Source organism: Akebia trifoliata, chromosome 3 (assembly GCF_017979445.1).
Source record: "Akebia trifoliata isolate Shusen 1 chromosome 3, ASM1797944v1, whole genome shotgun sequence".
In the NCBI taxonomy this organism is placed as follows: Eukaryota; Viridiplantae; Streptophyta; class Magnoliopsida; order Ranunculales; family Lardizabalaceae; genus Akebia; species Akebia trifoliata.
Window position 1 is genome coordinate 55296358 of NC_141377.1, and position 24369 is coordinate 55320726.

The 24369-nt window shown below is 33.8% G+C and overlaps 2 protein-coding genes across 2 annotated transcripts; one reads left to right on the top strand and one right to left on the bottom strand.

Moving 5' to 3' along the window:
* Positions 1-454: 454 nt before the first annotated feature.
* On the bottom strand, positions 455-3823 carry LOC147408108 (uncharacterized). The gene is made up of 3 exons (XM_086436983.1): positions 3596-3823; positions 3015-3305; positions 455-1157 (listed from the first exon to the last, which is right to left on the bottom strand). Exons 1-3 carry the CDS (start codon positions 3740-3742, stop codon positions 594-596), a joined length of 1002 nt encoding a protein of 333 aa, XP_086293109.1. The 5' UTR covers positions 3743-3823; the 3' UTR covers positions 455-593.
* Positions 3824-23134: 19311 nt separating this feature from the next.
* Positions 23135-24369, top strand: LOC147408109 (ethylene-responsive transcription factor 2-like). The gene has a single exon (XM_086436984.1). The coding sequence runs from the start codon at positions 23150-23152 to the stop codon at positions 24062-24064; it is 915 nt and encodes a 304-aa protein (XP_086293110.1). The 5' UTR covers positions 23135-23149; the 3' UTR covers positions 24065-24369.

Below are 24369 nucleotides of genomic sequence, written 5' to 3' on the forward strand. Positions count from 1 at the left end.
ACAAGTACACGAAAATAATGCTGGAAAATAAAATTTTAATTCTCCACACCAAAAAAAACGAAAAATCTAAGAGAAAGAAATTCAAAACTAGAACTAAATATTTAATTTAACTATGATGGAATTTCGACAATATAACTTGAAACATAACACTTTTAGTATAAAGAGTAGCTCCGTTTGATGAAAGAAAACAATATCAATAGATGTTAGGAGCTTGGATGGAGGTTACCTACCTCACCTGAAAGATGAATTGAAGGTAGATAAAGAAATGGGTTATCGAACTAACTCTCCCACCGGACGTTATGCACAGTAAACCCTTAAAGATTGCATTTTACAAGTAAAAAAGAATTCACTTAAGACAAGATTATCTCAATAACTTGTGCTAACAGCTCTAAAAACTAGTTTGTAATAGAATAATATTTAATTAAAGAAAGGAAATCCATTAAACTGTAGCATCGAAAAGTAATGATCAAGTGACATAGAAGGGTTTTGATACAACAAAGAACATAATCACAACTTTGAACCACAAGTATTAGAGATGTAATCTATTGCTATCAAACTCCCCAAACTATACATTTATTTTACATTAGCACAATTCAACTCAAATCCAACCTTTCAATTATTTCAAAATGCATCTCTAAGTTAGGAGGCCTATCGCCAAAATACAATCTATTAAATACCTGTACTTTCCCCGAGGTCTTCTGAGCTGAATCTTCAAGTAACTTATGCAATATATCTTTCTCATGTCGGATCCATGATCTTCTGCTGTCACACCACTGCCTGGGAGTTCCATGAAGACCAAAACGGATCCCGGGGGCTCCTAGTGTCATACGCTTAGAAATTCTCTCAATTACAGAGTTATCAGTGAGATATGCTCCAGAACAATTCAGGCCAGCATCCACGTAATGGATCTCCGAGATGCTGTTTAAGAAGCTTTCTTTTGATCTTGGTATAATTTGATTTTCTTCTTGGATGTTAGCATAGTTTCCTCCCATTGTGAGGGATTCGAGTTTTGAGTGAGCGAGTTCAGTGACTAGCTGGTTGAGTACGGTACCACCCTTACTAAATCCAAGGATGATAGTTTTGGGTTGATTGGGACATGTTGCAGATGCTCCAACAAGAGGTGGTTCACGTTTTCCTCCGTAAATAACATTTTTGGCCTGTATCAACAAATAAAGGTTACGCACCAAAGACATAAGTCCACGGGGTGGAAAATAAACACCTAAATAAAGACCTATCACCATCCCGATAATCTGTGTAGTAGTCCTAGGTCTGGTGTAAATTTAAGTATGGGGAAATATTGGCATGATAAGGCAAAATCAACCATAATGAGAGCATGATAAATTACATGGTTCACCCACAGTGGGGCTATAGTTGAACTACCTTTCTACTCTCAGCATTGCCCCTGCTTTGGAGTCTCTTTCAGTGAGAATACGAGATTAAAATAAAATACCAAAAACAAAACTAAAACCAACAATAACTCACTGGATTTCTTTTAACAACTCTACTGAAATATTAAACACACTGCCATTGTTATACCACAAGACAGTTATGATCGTAGTCAACAAGACTTGGACAAACCCCAGGCCACGATGGCACTGCTGAACAAATCCTAGGCCCATACCAAGAGTTGATAGATTATCAGCAATAGGGAAAAAGACAGATATCTTTTATCATCTAAGAAAAATAACAACACGACCTACTTTTCATTTTTAAAATAGATATGAACAATATAATATAAAAATAGCCTATCAAAAATATATAATATAAAAATAAATAAATAGCAAATGTTTCAACAAAAAAGGAAAATCAAGAAAAAATCTATAAAAAAACGAATATTATAATTCACATTTCTTTATAGGTATGACAATTCACAATTTTATGTTCAAAAGTTAAACATCAAAATCCAAAATCCAAATCAAACTAAAATTGGATCATATACATAGTTTCATACTCCCAACTATTCAAGTGTTTAGTCCTAAAATGAAAAAAAATACTTGAGTGTAACAACTATTCTAAATAAACTTAGAAGAGTAAGTTCTTGATTAGCTCGACATAGAGAAAGAGAGTTAGAAACAGGGAAGAAACAAAAAATAGTTGAAGAAGAAAAAGAATAGCTAGAGTGGTGTTGTCGTACATCCACCAGCATATTGTTAAGGAACCTTATGTAAATTAAATGTTATTACCAAGGGAAGTTTATTAGTATAATGATTATTAAGTAATAATAGTATGATACAACAAAAAAAAGAAAAACGAAATATAATATGTTCCCAAACTTCGGTCACATGGTGTTTAAAAATCATGCCCTCACTCCTACACATAAGCCTTTTCAACGACTCTTTGAATAAGGGGTAAGACTTTGTGAGTGGATTTGAAAACCCTTGCAATAACAAAACAAAAAAAAAAAAACATGGCCCTAGACAGAATTGAATGGAGTAATAGAATATCGTTCCACTTGCCAGATTCCAACCTAGAACCAATTGGTGGCAAGTGGAGTGGCCCAACAGATATTTAACCCACAGAAACCCTGAGTCCTTAACGGATGTGGGACTTAACACCCACCCACACGTCCAGGACAAACTGAAATAGAACAAAGGCCTGACATGTGGACAGACGAACCTACAGGCTTCAAACAGCCCATGGACTCTGATACCATGTCAGTTTCCAACCTAAAACCAATTGGTGCCAAGTGGAGTGGCCCAACAGAAACACTGAGTCCTTAACCAATGTGGGACTTAACATCGCTGACCCAATTTACTATTATTATTATTTGGATAAGGCCTGAATGATGATAAGAACAACAAGTCATGCATTTAAGCCATAAATTCAGTTCGAGGCAATTCAATAAGTTCAATCCACCAAAGCAAAGAGATGATGTATGAAACATTTTTGGCCTATTGAACACAATTTCAACATTTATGTAAACTTCTGGTTCAAAAAATTAAAGTAAAAATAAACCTAGATCACAATTTGTGAGAGAAAACTTGAATAAGGTGATACTGTAATATAAGTCATGCCTCTTCAAGGCAGCTAGATAAGAGTAAAACTGTCGAGGTAGAAGCCGGAAATCCATCTGGGTTGTAAGATTTAGGCTCTCCCCACGAATTTACAGACGGAATTAGTTCCTTGTAAATAGCAAAAGGTCCATTAAACGTTGAGGCCTCAACAACCCAAGCATTAACAGAGGGACCCAATTTCGAAACCAGAAGCTCTGCTACATTACGTGTATCTGAGAGCTTCTCGATCACTGGATTCCCAGTCCCTTCAATTCGATCGCCATTGAAGAGGATCGCATTCAAAGAAGGAACCTGTTATCTCTCCGGAATAAATAAAAAAAACCAGAATTAGGGCTTTCTACGAAGATTATGAGATCAATTCGGTTCTTGAGGTCGTAAATTAAGGTTGAATAGATCAAAATTCTCCAATTTCCGCAATTTGAATGTGTATATTAGGGTTTAGTTGCAGAGAAATAATTGGGTTTGTGAAATTGTTTCAAATAGAATTGGGTATTCGAAGACTAGGGTTTATAGGGATTCGAATTGAAGAGATTGTGGTGTTAGGGTTTAAGATGTAAAATGAAAGTGAGAGAGTGACTTACAGTTAGGGTTTTAGACGAAGATGACAGACAGAGAGAAGCTGCAACCTTAAAGTGGGCCCTACTATTAGGGCTAATGGATACCCTTAAGACTCCACTCCAACGGTCCATTTCTATCTTCAAAACTCTGAAGTCTCGACATGAAACCATTACTTTGGGTTAGGGAAGAAGCAAGAAAAACTTTGCAGCGGTAAGTCGCTTCAAACGTTTAGTAAACCCCCTTCCTTAGACTACACGTGGAGTCTCCAGGCAGGTATTCCAAATATTGATAAGTAGGGGTGTGAAATAAATACAAAAACCACGCGTCAAGTTGCAGAGAGTGTTCAATCGAAATTTTGATGTTTCATCTCCATATCAAACACTTCTCATCTTCGTCCACGTGGCAGTTTTGACCATAAGATCCATGTTATTTTAATCCACCTTTCAATGGGGCTATCAATGGATCGGTTTCGGTTTGGATCGGATCGATCTTGTACTGATAAGAATTGGATCAGACTGGGTACTAATGTGTTAGGATTGAATCAGAGTTTTGTCGGATCTCAATATTTGGATCTGAATTCAATTTAGTGGCCATTTGAACGGGAAATTGGGATCCCAGTTGGACCAAATTGATTCGATAATAGGGTAATATAAATATCAATAATACATCCTAACAAAATATAACGGGTCGGGTTCTGTATACCCCTATTACGACTCACATTGTAACACACCGTTTTGTCTTATATGGGCAAAAATATTTGGAATGGGTTGATTTTTTGTAAAGATGATCTCTATGGTGAGGAGATCATCCTTGCCAAAAATCAGCTCATTATGAAACTTCTAACCCCATATTTACAAGTTGAAAAATTTTAGACCGTCCAATTTTTGTAAATCAATTTTGATAGAGTTAGAAGTTTTGGAATGGGATGATTTTTTTGTCAGGATGATCCCCTCATCATAGAGATCATCCTTAAGAAAAATCAGTCTATTCCTAATATTTTTGCCCATATAAGACAAACGGTGTGTCGTAATATGAGTCGTAATAGGGGTCGTAATAACACCATCCAAATAAATTATCATTTCGGACTTTATATCTAATTTAAATCCTTTATTTGAACCCATGATACTATTGAAGTGGATCAGATCTGAAGTTTGGTCTGATCCACTCCATATCCCCACACCAAAAATTAGTATAATTGATGATCTATAATCACTATATTCGGATCTTCCTCTGTCACAAATCAGATATATTTGTTACTAAAAAAACAAAACAAAAAAAGAGAGTTTCTATTGGCAACACAACTTTTACTTATCACACTTCAATTAAATTTAAAAAAATTTAGGGGGATAAAAGTAGAATTCTCTCACTTTAGTGGAGAAAATTAAGTCTCAGATGTTTTTTTATTTAGTGGAGAGAAATCATAGAGTGAAGAGTAAAACATCAACATCAAGAGATTAGACCAAGTGCTCCTCATTTCTCTAATGATGAATTGTTACGGATAGTGATTTTTTTTTCTAGTACAATTTTCATTGAATTCAAAATCATGGAAAAATGGATAGGGAAAATGGGTGAGGTGGAAAAATCATTCGTTGGTGTTTGATTGCATCTTGAAAAATACCATGAAAAAATAAAATAAAAGATGGGAGGAGGAAGAAGAGAAAGAGTTTCGAAGAACTTTGAAGATGGTGATTATAGGCTTGACATATACAACAAATGGATTTCAATGTATATTATTGGTTCATTCAATTATTGTTAGAGTAACACATTTTCTTGTCTCTCCAAAAGTTGAGATGCCGTTGTTAGTTTGTGTGTGTGTGTGAGAGAGAAACCCTAGACACTAACGATGGTGATGGTGGGAAGGGAAACGAGAAGAAAGAAAGAGAGTTGGGTTTTTTTTTTTTTTTTTTCTTTTTTGTGGGGGGTGGGATTAGATTTCATTTTTGTACGAGTTTTTGTGAGAAAATGAAATCCAGTTTTCATTAAATTTTTTTTTATGGATTTCATTGAATTTTTTTTATGAGGATGGAAGTTCATTTCTGTGCCAAATGTCAGTTAAACACATGGAAAATTATATCGTCCATGGTAAATGCAATTTCCCCGGAGCATATAAGAACATTCTAACGTGACAATCTTTAGGAAGATTTGATAACATACTAAGATGGGCAGGCTAGCCTTACTCATGATGAAAATATAAAAGGAGAAGCATAACAGATATTAGAAGAGATATAATAATGGAAGAGAGCTGCTATTGGCACCCAGAATTTTACTAAGTACACTTTAATTTATTAGAAAAAAACATCAATGTTTGAGAATAAGTAAAAGTTGATGTGCCAATAGAATCTCTCCCTCCCTCCCTCCTAATTGTAAACAACTGTTGAAGTTGTTTGAAAGTGTTATGATGCTTTGTAATGTTTAGATAACAACTTTAACAAAACTTGTATTATATTTGAATGATGTTTTGATGTTTTAATCTTTAACTATGGGTAACAAAAATATGTCAAGGTCCTACAGTGATAACTTAGAAAATTTTCATTCAAAAAATTTCCTTACTAGAAACTTTTTGCTTTTCTAGGATTTAATTTTGAAAATCTTTGGACCAGTAGAAAATGAAAATATTTTGAAGTTACTGTAAAAAGTCTAAATTAATATTTTTCATTTATGAGAAAATATTATTCTTTTAAAAACTTCTCCAAAAGTATCCTTTTCAAATGCTCACAATTGAAATATATTGATAGAAAAATATATTCTTTGCAAAATTATAATCTAGAAGATACTTATATAAGTTGAAAATAAAATTTGGAAAAGGTTAATAATAGCCATTCCAAATGGATAGATGGACCTCTAGTCAAAACACCCAATCATGGTCTATGATGGACCAAATCAGGTCATGTCACGACCTGATAGATGAAAATAAAATTATTCGTCCACAGATAAAAACTAAATGTATGTAAATTATAAATTATCTTATAGGGAATAAGAATAGAAGATAAATAAATAGCAAATAGAATTTAAAAGAATGAGAATGTATATGAATCATGAATAATGATTTTTTGAAACACCCCCCCCCCCCTTTGGCACATGACCTCGATGTGGCATGTCCTAGAATTGTAGATTCTTTTCCTTAGGATACACAACTTTAAATATTTATGGGGATGTACAGTTGTATATCTCGGGGGATAAAAATCTATGGTTCAAACCCATGCCACATCATGGGGCATGTGTCAGAGGGGGACGTCAGAAAATCACGACTTGTGAATCATACACGTTATAGAAGTTAAGGTGTTACTTTGGTTTAAGATTTTTGAGAAATTACTAAATGTATTCAGTTGAAATTAAATACCCACTCATTCAACTTGTAGAACCTATCAGTTTTGATTTAAGCTGCAACTTGGGCTACGACTTGGGCGGGCTAACCCGATTAATGGACGAGACTGGGTTGCATGGAAAATGAGTTGAGTCTGAACTAGTAAATCTCAACCCGAATTGATTTTCGATTTTGATTCCGATTTGATTCCAAGTAAATGGGTACCCAGTTTGAAAATCCAAATCCTATGTGCATACCATCCAAAATCTTCTTGGATTTATTTGTTGAAATCTTTAACAATGGAAAATATTTTTATAGAAAAAAAAATAAAAAATAGAAGCTCTAATATATGGAATATAGGTCAATTAATTATTAAGTTAATAATACAAACCTATATTTGAAATAATAAATAAAAAGGAAGTTTTATTTACCTCTCTCTATAAATAGTATAGTATCAATCTTAATTTCTCCCATCTTTTCTGCTTTTATCATTTTTGTTTTTTGACTTTAATTCTTCCAATGCGGAGAGGACAGTATCACAATTTCTTTAATCCAAACGAAAGGCCAGTAATTGTGGAATTTAGAGATGGCAATCATCCATTAATTATGGATCACATCAACCAATACGAGGGGTCGGTCAAGAAAATTCTCACACAAGGTGATATTAGCTACAATAACAAGCTTAGTCTGCCTACCGAACAAGCAAACAATTCCCCGATTTGCTTGCTCCCAATTTATTTATTTATTTATTTATTTATTTGCATTGTTGCAATTGCATATCAGTAAATCATGAATTTGTATCTTTAAAACAAATTAGGGTTTTTGGTCTAAAACAATGTTTAAAAAATGGAATTGATAATCAAGAAATATATTAACATATGAGAATAAATAAAACATATAAGATTAAAGAAACTATATTCTTTTAAATAATTTAAGATTTTATTTTTTAATGTTATTTAATAGATTGTAATTAAATTAAAAATAATTACCAACATTAATTTATGAAGTTTGCTTTAAAAAGAGAGATCATGTTATTTAATAGAATGTTAACAATTTGCCTTCTTACTTAAGAAGCTTTCGCTCAGTGTGAAAAATAGTGATTTATAAGACGGTTGGTTCGAAGGTTGAACCGTTAATTTATAGAAACCGACGGTTTTTAAACAAGTTCTGGTTCTCAATAAACCAGACTGAGATTTTACAAAATTCTGGTTAGACCCAGTCAAACCATTGGTTCGATCTGATTTTTAAAATATTGGTCTAAAATACACACTAAGATTTATTTTTGACAAATTACCATTTCGTGAGAGAAATATGATAAAATTATGATTCGTGTTCAGTACTGTTCATTTTAACTCCTAAAACATGAAGAAAAATGACAATGTCATTGATACAAGGTAACGGTATCATTAATATTTATTTGAAAAGTGACAATTTTACTGATTTATAAAAGTGACAAAATCACCATTATTTTCAAAGCCCTCTGTCAGTTTTTGAAATTTTGTTTCTAAATCTGATTGAAGGCATGAACAGAGCACTGATTAGGATTTATTAAGTGGTTTATTTCAACTAGAATTTATTTTTCTATTTAGATTAGGACTTTATTTTTTATTAGAATTATATTTTTCTTCCAGTTTTATTATATTTCATTCATAAAGAGAGAAATTTGTCAACCCACGTCTCTCTTATATATGGGTCTGGTTCAAGACCCCCAAAGTAATTTGTTCTATGTGGGTCAAAAAGTTTTGAAATAGGCTGATTTTTGTGAGGATGATCTCTATGGTGAGGAAATTCTCGTCGTCGTTGAATGAAACAGTAATAAAATTTTCAGTGATTCCCAACGACAGCCACAGTGGTTGTCACTATATCCTTTAGCGATGACATGTTTTAGTTAAGAGTTTTAAACACATCGGCCCATGACCAAGTCGTGCACACTGCTCAATGTGTTTATTCTCCAAACAAAACACATAGACACTTTTCTTATATATAGGAATGACATTGTACTGCATCGTCACTCATTGATATTACGTCGCTACCGCACTACCACGTCATCTTACATTCTTCTTGGTCCACGTGTACTGAAGGCATCACAACATTTGGCTCAATGTCTTACATTAGTAGATGGTGCAAGAAATCAATTGTCTAGCTATAGTGCGGCATTGGTTCCTTGGGTGGTAATTTGGTATATCTGACTTTCTAGGAATCATCCTACTTTCTAGGAAAAACAATGGTTTCAAAAAAAAAATTTGAAGGGATTTTGCAGGAGATTGAATTATTGAGTAAGGCAGACCTAATATCGCAACAAAGAGTTGTTCAACATATCATCTGGAAAAAAAAAAAAAAAAAACCTCCTTAGAATTGTTGCAAACTGAACGTAGATGGATCAAGCTTAGGAAACTCAGGTCCGGCAGGAGTGGATTGCATTATCAGTGATGTAAAGGAGGATCTGATAAAAGTTTGTAGCAATTTAATTTATTGGTGTAACTTCGAAAAATGAACTTGAATTTAGCACTTTCCTTCAAGGTTTCCTTCTTATTCTAAGAAAATTGAGATTGAATCAGACTCTCTATTGGTAGTAAATATTATTGGAGGTGGAAAGTTCTCGTGATCGTCGGATAGCCTAATGTTAGAATCTTGAAGGTGCTTAAAGACTTTCAGTAGAAAATTAGACATGTTTTAGAGAAGATAATAGTATGGTTGATGCTCTTCCAAAATAATGCTTCTAATTCCTCCTCGTTATCTTCTTTTGATTATTGGGAAAGTTTACCGTTTATGGGAGATCTTTTACATCTTCATCTTTTAGAGTCTTGTAAATTGAGGGGTATTTCCCCCTTTTATTGTACATTATTTCTTTACATTAATCAAATATAATAGCTTTCCTAGCACAAAAAAAAAAAAAAAAACATGCGAGATGTAGAGACTTGAGATCCAACTAAAAAGTCAGGAGGTATTTTAAAGTAGGTTGAGCTGAAGGTTATGATGATCCCTACAAATTAATTAGGTCACGAATTCATAAGACAGTAGAGGAGCAATAAAGTTAGCTCATCATGAAGGAAATGAAACCAAATGACGGCGAGACCTCAACAAGAGAGATTTCAATTTTGTCGTGACTCTAATCTTGAGGTAAGGTATGTGCTAAGATTAATGATAATTTGACGCTCTTTTTTCAGACGCCCTCATTCGCTCTCTGGCTTGGCAGTTATAGAAACATAAATCTTTTTCTTGTGTATCTCGAAACAAACAATTTACGATTCTCTGATGTGGGCGAACAGGGAGTGTCTAAAAAAGAGAGAGTCAGATTAACACGACTCATGTGCTAATATTCACCCGGACAATCATTATCATTATCAAAGTTTTATCCCAAGACATTGACATCATTGTAAACTATGGGCTTCACAATCTTAGTCATTGTCACCGTTATAATAAGGATCAATTTGTAATATGACGTTGACAATGTTACAGATGATACATCTGATTCAAAGTACTTTAAATAATGTTTAGTGTCTAATAAATTAAGGCCAAAGTTTTTTTAAAGAATAAATCATTCACTAATGTCTTCATCTATTGATTGGTCGGCTAAATCTATTTTATTTTTTATAGAATTATTTTTTTAAAGAATATGATAAAAATAAAAACAATAATAAAAAAACAAAGAGGAGGCACTTCATCATCCTTCATTAAGTATCTAATAATATTAATTTTCGTGTGTAGGACATCATACTGACGTAATAGTCACAACATTGTCCATAGGAAGATGATCATTAAGATTCACATGACACGAAATGAAGGCATTTGTGAAAATGTTAAGAGTCATGACATTTGAATTACTGCAACTTAACCAAGTGGTAAGATGTGTAGAGTATTGCTCTCACGTCCTACATTCAAACTCTCCTACTTCATATGCTAACCACTAATCCTATACCAACATAAATAATAATAATAAAAATAAAATTTAAGATGAGGGTATGTAGGTCATTTAAAGTTAAAATTTTGAGAGCCGTATATTTTAAGCATTAAAAAAAAAAAAAATTATTCTTTCTAAAGTGGGTTTTTTCATGAAATCTAGAAGACTGTTTTGTTGGATTGCGAGTAGGGAAATTTATTTGAGCCCAACTACCCTTAGTAAGATTTTAAATCTTACTAAGTTAATCAGGCTAGCCTGACTCTATAAATATATTTTTTTGGTGGGATCCACCTGTACAGTGTTTCTATGCCGCGCTTGACGCATGTGAGGAGCAGTGCGGATCAGTGGGCATAACAATGCTATGCGCACGTGAGTTTGTCATGTATCCTTGGTAAAACTCAAATTTAGTCAGTCGTCGAATTTCAAAGTCACCTGGAATATTATTTAGAGAGATTTACTGGGCAGACCCATTAGTTGCAATTTTATTATAAAAACTCCCTTACTTTATCAGATTTGTTTTTCCGACAAACCTTACTTTATGAGTCATGCTACCATGACTAATTAAGTAAGATTTAAAATCTTACTAAGAGTTGCTGGGTCCACAAGATTTATCAAATTCTAGGTTTCATAGAAAACTCAGATTTGAAAGAAAAAACACAAAAAACATTTGAGCTTGATCATAGGTATTGAAATTGGATGACTACCGAACTCCCAAATTTAAAAATAAAATTTATGAAAATTAATAATTTTTTCAATTCTTTTTTAAGTTCTTATAATTTTGTCTTTTATAACCCTGTGGCATCAGATCTTGTTTTAGGATCATAGTCACCAAAATCAATAATATTTTGAAAAGTTACGATTAAAATGCGACTTGCATCCCTAACAAATAAAATGACAAAAAAAAAAAACACGATTTTTTCCTGTGTAACAAAAATCGTCGTCTTTTTCCAACTCTTTTCCGTTTTTGTTTTTTCATAGGAGTAAACTTTTTTAATATTTTCTCTCTTTTTTAAAATGGGGGATTTGACATATAATAGAATTTTTATCGTATTAAAAATACAAAAATTAGATATGTTCGATAAATCTCTTTATTATTTATTGACCATCTTATGCAAGGCTCGTATCTTTGAATTACCAATTAAAGCTTGAAAGTAAATCATCATAAATTGTCGAATCCTAGAGATTTTTGTTATTTTAAGATACATATTTTATTTCTCCAATAGGTCTCTGAAATTAGGATGAAGTTCTCTTTCTAAGCTCCTCAATTTTCTTCCAAGGGTCCGTGTAAACTGTGCATGGAAACGAGTGAAAAATATTTTTTTTCTGAAAAATACAATTTTCAGATTTATGATTACGTATTTTACTTCCCAAAAATATCATTTTTCCTTGCAATGTAAATTAACCAATATTGGGCCGCAACTAGAGCTCATCACTGCCCCCACCAATATCAAAGGTCACATTTATTTTCCTGTTAATATATTAACACACTTGAATTAATAAAAGAAATGAATTTAGACAGAATTAAATGAAAGAGCATAACTTGTTAAAACATTGAAAAATAGAATTTTCTTTCATTAAAATAAAATAAGTTAAAGACTCCAACCATAATTCTACATTGTTTTGACTTCTGAGAAGTGAAAGAGAAAACTTAGAAGAGTCGTGCTGGGGTGACACTAACGGAGACACAAAGGTGACAAAAATGATGTGGTGGCGCACACATAATCATAAATGCTTTTTCAAGTAAAAAAGTGTCTACGGTTATATGCGTGCCACTAAATCATTTTTGTCACATTTATGTCTCCGTTTGTGTCATTCAAACATTTTCCAACCTAAAAATCTAAAGGGTAGTTTTGAAATAAAGACTAAAATTCATTTAAGACAAAAATATTGTAAAAACCTAAGAATTATGACAAACAATATAAGGATCACATTCCAATATTATTATTATTGTTAGAATTACTATATTAGATAGGATAATAAAATGTGCATTGCTTTAAAGATAATTTTTGGCGAGTAAGTATAGTTTTCTATATATATATATATATATATATATATATAGGGTCCCTTTCAGCAACAAACATTTTGACAAACATTTTGGCAAAACATTTTTCAAAACATGGGTTAGAGGTTTTGGAATGGGCTGATTTTTGGTGAGGATGATCTCTACGGTGAGGAGATCATCCTCATCAAAAATCAGCCCATTCCAAAACTTCTAGCCCCATGTTAACAGGTTGAAAAATCGTGGACCGTCCATTTTTTGTAAACCATTTTTGATGGGTTAGAAGTTTTGGAATGGGCTGATTTTTGGTGATGATGATCTATTCCCTGTAGAGATCATCCTCACCAAAAATCAGCCCATTCCAAAACCTGTAACCCATATTTTCAAAAATGTTTTGCCAAAATGTTTGTTGCTGAACATTTCCCATATATATATGGGTCACGTTCCTAAGACTCATATTGAGACTCACATTGCGACACACCGTTTTGTCTTATATGGGCAAAAATGTTTGGAATGAGCTGATTTTTTGTGAGGATGATCGCTGTGATGAGGGGATCATCCTGGCAAAAAATCATCCCATTCCAAAACTTCTAACCCCATCAAAATTGATTTACAAAAATTGGACGGTCTACAATTTTTCAACAAAAATTGGACGGTCTAGAAGTTTCATAATGAGCTGATTTTTGGCAAGGATGATCTCCTCACCATAGAGATCATCCTCACAAAAAATCAGCCCATTCCAAATATTTTTGCCCATATAAGACAAAACGGTGTGTCGCAATGTGAGTCCCAATATGAGTCTTAGGAACGCTGTTCTATATATATATATGAGTAGCTTTCAATGGCAAACTTTTTAGCAAACTTTTTGGCAAAACATTTTTCAAAACATGAGTTAGAGGTTTTGAAATGGGCTGATTTTTGGTGAGGATGATCTCTACGGTGAGGAGATCATCATCACCAAAAATCAGCTCATTCCAAAACTTCTAACCCCATCAAAAATAGTTAACAAAAAATGGACGGTCCACGATTTTTCAACTGGTAAACATGGGTTAGAAGTTTTGGAATGGGCTGATTTTTGGTGAGGATGATCTACTCACCGTAGAGATCATCCTCACCAAAAATCAGCCCATTCCAAAACCTCTAACCCATGTTTTGAAAAATGTTTTGCCAAAAAGTTTGCCCTTGAATGCTACCCTATATATATATATATATATGGGTCCCGTTCGCCACCCTTAGTTTTACCACACACTTTAACAAACGCGTTTTGTCTTACATGGGTTAGAAGTTTCGGAATGAGCTGATTTTTGGTGAGGATGATCTCTATGGTGAGGAGATCATCCTCACCAAAAATCAGCTCATTCCAAAACTTCTAACCCCATCAAAATTGATTTACAAAAAAAGGACGGTCCACGATTTTTCAACGTGTAAACATGGGGCTAAACATTTCGGAATGGGCTGATTTTTGGGGAGGATGATCTTCTAATCATAGAGATCATCCTCACCAAAAATCAGCTCATTCCAAAACTTCTAACCCATGTAGGACAAAAAACGTTTGTTAAAGTGTGTGGTAAAACTTAGGGTGCTGAACATTTCCCTATATATATATATATATATATATATATATATATATATATATATATATATATATATGGGGGGCGTTCAATGGCCAACTTTTTAGCAAACTTTTTGGCAAAACATTTTTCAAAACATGAGTTAGAGATTTTGGAATGGGCTGATTTTTGGTGATGATGATCTCTATGGTGAGGAGATCATCATCACCAAAAATCAGCCCATTTCAAAACTTCTAACCCCATCAAAAACAGTTTACAAAAAATGGACGGTCCACGATTTTTCAACTGGTAAACAAGGGTTAGAAGTTTTGGAATGGGCTGATTTTTGGTGAGGATGATCTACTCACCGTAGAGATCATCCTCACCAAAAATCAGCCCATTCCAAAACCTCTAACCCATGTTTTGAAAAATGTTTTGCCAAAAAGTTTGCTAAAAAGTTTGCCCTTGAACACTACCCTATATATATATATGGGTAGCGATCAAGGGCCAAATTTTTGGCAAAACATTTTTCAAAACATGGGTTAGAGGTTTTGGAATGGGCTGATTTTTGGTGAGGATGATCTCTACGGTGAGTAGATCATCATCGCCAAAAATCAGACCATTCCAAAACTTCTAACCCATGTTTACCAGTTGAAAAATCGTGGACCGTCCATTTTTTGTAAACTGTTTTTGATGGGGTTAGAAGTTTTGGAATGGGCTGATTTTTGGTGATGATGATCTCCTCACCGTAGAGATCATCCTCACCAAAAATCAGCCCATTCCAAAACCTCTAACTCATGTTTTGAAAAATGTTTTGCCAAAAAGTTTGCTAAAAAGTTGGCCATTGAACGCCCCCCATATATATATATATATATATATATATATATATATATATATATATATATATATATATATATATATATGGAAATGTTCAACACCCTAAGCTTTACCCTACACTTTAACAAACGTGTTTTGTCCTACATGAGTTAGAAGTTTTGGAATGGGCTGATTTTTGGTGAGGATGATCTCTTTGATTAGAAGATCATCCTCACCAAAAATCAGCCCATTCCAAAAATTTTAGTCCCATGTTTACAAGTTGAAAAATTGTGGATCGTCCATTTTTTGTAAACCATTTTTGATGGGTTAGAAGTTTTGGAATGAACTGGTTTTTGGTGAGGTTGATCTCCTCACCATAGAGATCATCCTCACCAAAAATCAGCTTATTCCAAAACTTCTAACCCATGTAGGACAAAACACGTTTGTTAAAGTGTAGGGTGGGGAACGGGACCCATATATATATATATATATATATATATAGGAAGGCGTTCGACGCCAATGCATAAATCAGTCGTTTTAACAAACGTTTGCAAGCCGTTAGATAAGATGCATTCAGACGGCACAGATTGAGTAGGGAGCCGTTTTGCGTTTAACTTAAAAACGTATATGTTATTTACACTGCCGTCCTTAAACTTAGGGGCATTTACTTTTACCTCCCTAAATACTTAAAACCCAAAAGAAAACGAACAGAGACAGAGAGTTATCTCTTCTCCTTCACCTTCTCCCTGCTTGAACGTGCGACCCTCTCTCTCTCTCTCTCTCTCTCTCTCTCTCTCTCTCTCTCTCTTCTCCCCTGATCTCTCTTCAAGATTGATACCCGAGAGCAATGAACACGATTCTTTACAAAGTCGAAACCATGAAATTGTAGAAAATACAAGCATCTAACATTATACGACTAATAATGCTCCCCTTTTCGATCTTCAGCGTTCTACTTTGTTGGTTCCATAGATGAACAACAAAACTTTCCCTATGAATTTGCCTAAGCTTCCCCGTTATCCATTTTGAATGAACCTTATCCCTTGGTCCATGAAAGAGACTCTAAATCCTACTCCAATCGATCGGATAAAATGCTGATGGCAGCAACACCGTGAAATTAAATCCGAGTCTTCCCCTCACCCTCGAAACAACTCTTGAAACCAAATAAGGCCCATTCTGACCCCATTTATTTCCATTGAAGGTCAATGCAAAATCCTCTGTAAATTTGAAAAGGAGAGGATGATTCTTGTCGAAGATCATAACGGCATTGTTCAATCGACTCCAATTTCTCGTCTCAAGATCAATGGTTTGTGCTCCAATTATGTTTCTCAAATTGGAGAAGGAGACGAGAGAGAGAGGGTCGCACGTTCAGCAAGGAGAAGGTGAAGGTGAAGGAGAAGAGAGAACTTTCTCTCTCTGTTCGTTTTCTTTTTGGGTTTTAAGTATTTAGGGAGGTAACATTAAATATTCCGAAGTTTAAGGACGGCGGTGTAAATAATGATACATTTTTAAGTTAAACGCAGAACGGCTCCCTATTAAATCTGTGCCGTCCGAATGCATCTTATCTAACGACTTGCAAACGTTTGTTAAAATGACTAATTTATGGACTGACGCCGAACGGGACCCATATATATATATATATGGTCTCGTTCGCCATCCTAAGCTTTACCCTACACTTTAACAAATGTGTTTTGTCCTACATGGGTTAGAAATTTTGGAATAGGCTGATTTTTGGTGAGGATGATCTCTATGGTGAAGAGATCATCCTCACCAAAAATGAGTCCATTCAAAAACTTCTAACCCATAAAAAATGATTTACAAAAAATGGACGGTTCACGATTTTTTAACTTGTAAACATGGGGTTAAAAATTTCAGAATGGGTTGATTTTTGGTGAGGATGATCTTCTGATCATAGAGATCATCCTCACCAAAAATCAGCTCATTCCAAAACTTCTAACCCATGTAGGACAAAACACGTTTGTTAAAGCGTAGGGTAAAGCTTAGGATGTTGAACATTTCCCATGTATATATTGTAAAGTAATGAAAGACCAAATCATTAACCTAATTGTCTTAAGGTGTAGACTATGGTCAAGGGTTTTACGTCGGCAGTTTGAAAATGTAAGGGGAAATCTCAAAATATTGAACTAAACTGGGGTGGTGGGGGATACATCAAATCACCCTCAATTTTTTAATTTACTTTCCTTTTAATATTTTTTATCTTTAAACAACCGACGTTTCAAAACCATAGGCAAAGAACCAAGTCAATTTAAAATCAGAAAGCTCAAATGGTTTAGAATAATATAGAATATGGATGTCGAATATCTTATCAAAGCTTTTTATTTTATAAGGAAACGTGATCTTTATTGATTTCGATTCCAATTTTTAATTCATATTTATTTAATAATAAAAAGTAAAATTAATAAAAATTAGATTTGTTTTCTATATTTGGGGTCAGGATCATAAACTCATGGAAAACGTTCACACACAATCCCGATCATGTACATACTAAATTGGTAAAAATAAAATATGTATCCTGAGATTACATTATAGATCTCTAAGATAATTTAAACCATTGGACATAAATTGTGTTTGAACATATGAGTTCATACTACATGAACTGAAAATGACAGGTTAACACCTTAATTTAAATTGACTTGAATGTTGATTATGTCTTGTTGACTAATGCATACTTCAGAAAAATGGTGACGAAATAGGGTTTACGTTTCAGTTTATTATCTAATATCCTCATGGATTTTAAAATTTTATGGATTTTATCTTATGACCTATCAATATGTTTTAAATTTTAATTTCATGTCTCGTCATGCTCACAACTGATACCAATGAGACCTTCAATCTTGATAAAATATTTAAGCCCAATTCAACTTTGTGAGCTAGAAAGAAGAAAATTAGGACTATTAAAGGACATATATCCAATTGGATATTGATATATCCGAATTTGAAACATAAAAAAAGATCACCAATATTTGAATCCAAATTCGAATCCGATTACCCCCTCAAATATTTGATTCGAATTCAAACTCCTATTTTTTCATTTTTATTTCTAAAACTCTCATCATCAACTCAAGTAAAAAAGTCCATAATTTTTTTTTGTCTCAAACCCATAACCATGTCAGTTTTTTTTGCTTGAGGTTGAAGATAATAGAGTGAGAGAAAGGACCTACTCGGAATAGTCATCGGAGATCGTCACCTAATTCGTAAGGCCTAAGGAAAAGTATCGTGGCCTGATTTGCCTTAGCATTCATCAAAGATCTGAAGTCGTGTAACCGTTACTGGGGTTCTTCACTAGTGAGAGGGGGGTAAGGGTTTAGCTGTTCGAACTTTGAAGAAGACGACTTAGGTAGTATGATGAAAATATCATGTGGGTTTTGAGGTAGTTCAGCACCGTTCGATCTTTCTAGATTTAACGATTGGGATTTATTATAAAAATGATGTTAGAAAGCAACGTCCCAATCACAGCCCATAAAATAAACATTATTTTCGATCGAATTTTAATAGATCCAATACACCAACATCCGAATCTATATTCAAACTTGATTTAAATATTAAAAATTATTCAAATTTGAATTTGATATCCATTTTTTTTTTTTTTGATAACATCCATACTGTGAACACGACTTAGGACTACCCATTGGCACTCATAAAGAAAATGGAGAGGAAAGAAAAAAAAAAAAAACTCCTTAATTTTTCACCGAAGCTTGTACTCCGGTTAATATCTTGCATAATATTTAAAATCATATCTGTCGATATTATATATATAAAAAAATATTATTAACTTATTTTTCATGAAAATCACATTTTTACAAGCACGTTTTATTTGGGTAAGTGGAGGCACAAGTGGACAAAAGCTGGGAGAAAGTGGAGATGTTAACAGGCCACAAAAATCCAAACGAGAGCCCAATAGGGACCACACCTACTTCGTCGAGATCAACAAGCTTTGTGGTGCCACCCACCACCTACTATCCCAATTCATAATTTGACGTGTCAATCTTATCCAAGAAATTTTTTTGGCGGTTAGTCTAGGATCGATGTATCCGCGTAAGGTTCATTTACTCGCCGTGGTAACTAGTACTGAAAAAGAGTCATGCTAGTCCGACTAGCTTAGTAAGATTTGCGGCCATGAGCTCACATTGTTACATCTGTAAACATGATCCTATTCCACGTGGATAAAGAAACAAAATTTTAAGGGAAAAGATGGCCTGACTTTCTTAGATACTGTATTTAACACTACGCTGACATGGCAGTGCAGTTGATTTTTAACTTGTATCTTGAGAAAAGAATTCTATAATTATATGTTAGCATAGTGTTGGACGCTTTGTCCTAACAAAGTCGGGGCAGCATGCTCACGACTCAATTTTAATATTTATACAGTTGAATTTTACATTTAAATTTGAGAGTTCGGTAGCTATTCATTTTCAACACTTTAAGCGAATCTCAAAATAATTTTTATTATCTAAGTTTTTTCGTAAAATCTATAAGGATTTGATGTTAATGTGACAATTCTTTGAAATATTACAAAGTTAATAAAAGAAAAAAAATTTCAAAATAGAAGAAAGAGAAATAAAAGGAAAATATAAACTTTGAAGCAACTAACCACTTTAAAGTTCAGAAACCATTTTTTTTCTATATTTGAGATACTTCATATATTTTCAAACTATTGACCTTTGGCCTTGGTCTTCTCTCATTAACTAATAAAAAAAGACTTAAGAAGTTTTTATTTATGAAAACTTGGAGGGACACATAAAATGATGGCTCCTCCGAAACTTTGAAGGGGTCTGATCGCTTAGAAGTGGAACTCTTTAAAATGTAGGAGTGTTATCTAGATGGATTGGGTCAATCGAATAACCGTTCTAATAATATTGGATAAATAGTAATCATATTAATCATTTTATGTCGTATGCCAAACATTAGTCCATTATGAATTGATGAAAAAGATTGCATACAATGAATTCTATATCAGGTTATTAATTAGTGTTGATTTTTTTTAATAATTTTTTTTTGGAATAATTTATAAATCTGTCATGCAAGATCTTTAGAAAAATTTAATTATTATTGAAGGTTATTCAATAAAAAATTGATTATTCTAAAACAATTTGAAATATTTTTGGATGAGCGATTATTTCCATGACCTTTTGGGTCCATTAATCACAAGGATAAAAATTGAGAAGATGTTCTCCTGACATACACATACCAACCATGACAAATTTAGAAAAGTTTTATGAGTTGATAGTAAGACTAATTATATTTTATGAAACTAATTTTAATTAATTAAAGAAATATTATGTTAATAAATTAAACATAATAGATCTGATGATGTTGAGATGAATTACAAAAATGATTGAAAAGATAAAATTTGAAACGAACACACTAAACAAATTTAAGAATAATTTCAATAGGTTATCAAGTGTTGATGTAACTAACAAGGCAGAGAATAAATTAACAAGAACGATTGAGACGTGAAGAATCATTGTCTTTAAGAGTATATTGTATTTCACAAATACAATATCTCGATGCAATTGTTCATGGCGGAATACCCTCTGTGGTACAACAATCGAAATCATGTACTTTGATGAATCTTGAGCACACACACACAAGACTAGAAAACAAGGATTTGTACTCCTTTGCATGCATGTCGTATATGTGTACACATCAAAATTTTCATAATAGTCAATCCAAATTTCAATTGGAATATTGGATTTTTCCTCTTTGGCCGTGCGTGTGTGGATCCCTACTTATTCGAGAAAAATAAAATAGTATATTAAGACATAACAAATCCTTCTCATAGTTGATGTAAGACTAAAATTTTAAATAATAAATTAAACAATCACCATTTGTGTGTTAGATATACCCAAAATAGATGAAAAGGTAAAAAGTTACTTTTGTATTTATTAACACCAAAATAGTTAAAAGCTAAGAATACATCACCTTATATTTAATATAAATCAAAATAATTAAAACCACTTTGTATTCTAAAATACTTAAAATAGTTAAAACACAATAATTTGAACTTATTCTCTTTCAACGAAAATAACCAATGGAAGAACATGATTCATTTAATCGATTCCTTCTATGTTTACACATGAAACATTGAAATGGTATATTTGAACAAAAAGGAGAGTGAGACTGTTAGCTAACAATATTATTTTTATTATTGTATAAATTAGACGCATACCTAAAAAAAAGTCACAAAAATATTTAAGTAAAGAACATGCAAATCTTTGAAGGGATTCATAAGCCTCAAAGACTCCTTATTCGATTATTGGTCGTTGAGCCCAAATGCATTACCATATTTGCAAATCCAAGACAACAAACTTTAAAATTTTATGACAAAACTGAGATTTAAATAAATAGTTTTTTTTTTTTTTATAAAAAAAAATAACAATTTTTGAATTTGATCTAAGGTGTTGAAACTTGATTATTACGTATGATATCCGATCATGTTTTTTAATTCTAAAATGTGAAGTCACGACTCTTATGAAGATTTCAATCAATTTTCAATAAATGAAAAATTTATTGAATCTGTTGGAGCTCCCAACAAATTTTGGATTAATTATAAATTTTAAATAACATTTATCAGATTTTGTCAATGAGTCGTTATGGAGTGATCTCAGCGAGACACACGGACAAGAGCGCTCCACCACGATTTACCCGTGTGGTGTCCCCCCCCCCCCCATCATGGTTTTAAAACTCATCCGAGACCGAGACGTATCGCCCAAGTTAACTCGGTATCAGCGGTGAACGAGACCAACTCACAATGAGTTATGAGACGAACGCGTCTCGTGAGTTATGCGAGTCGTCTCGGACGATATTTTCGCAAAACTCGTCCGAGACAAACGAGATATCCGAGATATTACAGATTTTACATTAACTCGCGAGACAAACGAGTTGTATCGGACGAGATTTTGAAAATCTCGTCCGAGTTAACCGAGACAACCGAGTTTTGTGAAAAAAAAAGTTAAAAATGAAAATTTCTATTTTATTTTTACAAGCAATAGCTATTGAGTGATATTATTACTTTCTTGTGATAAATACTTAAATGTATTTTTGATAATTTGTTTTATTTTTTCTTTAGAAGTTTTTTGATGAAAATTTCAGTAGAAATTTATACTAATCTTTAGGAAACATGTGTTTTATTTAATGGGTAGCATTCAATGACTAACTTTTTGGCAAAACATTTTTCAAAACATGAGTTAGAAGTTTTGGAATGGGCTGATTTTTGGTGAGGATGATCTCTATGGTGAGGAGATCATCCTCACAAAAATCAGCCCATTCCAAAACTTCTAACCCATGTTTACAAGTTGAAAAATCGTGGACCGTCCATTTTTTGTAAACTATTTTTTATGGGGTTAGAAGTTTTGGATTGGGCTGATTTTTGGTGATGATAATCTCCTCACCGTAGAGATCATCTTCACCAAAAATCAGCCCATTCCAAAACTTCTAACTCATGTTTTGAAAAATGTTTTGCCAAAAAATTAGCCATTGAACGGGACCCTTATTTAATTACCTTGAATTTGATTGATAGGTATATTATAATTTTTTTTTAATTTTATATTTTTTGAGGGGTTCATTTTTTTAATAGGAATCAATTCTGAATTTTTCCTGATTTTTTCAGATTTTTTAAATGGTTAAAAACCATTGTTTTAATGTTGAACGAGACGACTCGACGAGACGAGACGTATCGTCCGAGTCAACTCGGTATCAGAGGTGAACGAGACGAGACCAAATACCGAGTTTAAAAACCATGCCCCCCATTGAGGTCACTCCAGCATTAATCTTTGAGAAAATATAAAGAGCAGAATTGTTCGAGATGCTCCAACATTAGTAACACAGACCTTCAACGGCCGTCATTAACTCCGTAAGACAATGACGTCATCTTATTCATTTAATCGGCGAGGAATTCAACGGTCCTTACTAACTCCGTAAGACAAATGATGTCATCCCCTTTAAATAAGACATGTGATTTAATTGCTAGACAGAGAGATACAGAGATGCATGAACCCTTCCCCTGTATATAAAACCCACCAAACCCCCTTCTCTATCAAATTCGACCCTCTCTTACCTAAGAAACCAAATTCACAGATAAACACGCAAAGCCCTAACACACAACATTTCTCAAACCCTAAAATTATATACGCAGAGAGTGAAAGGAGGAGTAAGGTGTACGGACAGAGTAAAGGTGAATCTGATCTTGGTCTTCTTGAATCGATTTGCAGGAATCTGATTGAGGAATCAGAGCCGAAGATGAGTTTTCCGGCCAGAAATTATACTGATTTTACGGTCTACTGCCGGAGTTCCAGTTTCAGTAGTTTGTTTCCTTGCTTAACGGAGAAGTGGGGAGATCTGCCGTTAAAGGTTGATGATTCAGAGGATATGGTGGTTTACGGCGTCCTTCGTGACGCTCTTAGTTTCGGATGGATTCCGTCACTAGCATCTGGGTCATCCGAGGGTGAGACGTTTAGTTTAACGGCGACGGCCGTTAAATCGGAGCCTCAAGAAACGACGACGGTGGCTAGACCTGTGGATCGATCGGAGAGATTGAATCCGGCGGCAGTGACGACGAAGGGGAAGCATTATAGAGGTGTTCGGCAACGGCCGTGGGGGAAATTTGCGTCGGAGATCAGAGATCCAGCGAAGAATGGCGCGAGAGTTTGGCTTGGGACCTTTGAGACTGCTGAGGATGCTGCGTTGGCTTACGATCGAGCGGCTTATAGGATGCGTGGCTCGCGCGCTCTGCTTAATTTTCCTCTCAGCATCAGCTCAGCTTCTGAATCGGCTCCATCGACTCCAATAATCTCCAAACGCTCGTCACCTGAGAGATCTTCGTCGTCTACATCATCTTCATCGTTGGATAATGGATCACCAAAGCGGAGGAAGAGAGGAGCTACATCGGCGGCTCTAGCTGCTTGAAATTGGGAGTCCTATAGTACAACTGAAATAAGTTCACGTGGCGATCAACTGTTGGTTGGACTTTTTGGAGTTGTTGGTTAAGGTCTCGATTTTCTTTCTGTAAATATGTTAAAAAAAAAAAAAAGAGATCAGATATCAATTGAATTACTACAACTCATTAAGAAGAGAACTGATCTAAATGTGAATAGAGTTTTTTTTTAAAACCATGGTTAATAGATTTATATTGTAAAATCTGCAGCAAAGGGCCTAAAATTATAGTTATGATAAGTTTGTACAGCAAAATGGAACCAAAGGATTTAAGATCA

Bases quoted from the DNA above. Each gene is read 5' to 3' on its own strand.
- LOC147408108 (XM_086436983.1), bottom strand. From the start codon at position 3,742: ATGGTTTCATGTCGAGACTTCAGAGTTTTGAAGATAGAAATGGACCGT. The intron at 3,306-3,595 runs GTAAGTCACTCT...GAGAGATAACAG, and splicing joins CTTCGTCTAAAACCCTAACT to GTTCCTTCTTTGAATGCGAT. The intron at 1,158-3,014 runs GCATGACTTATA...TTGTTGATACAG, and splicing joins TATCTAGCTGCCTTGAAGAG to GCCAAAAATGTTATTTACGG.
- LOC147408109 (XM_086436984.1), top strand. From the start codon at position 23,150: ATGAACCCTTCCCCTGTATATAAAACCCACCAAACCCCCTTCTCTATC.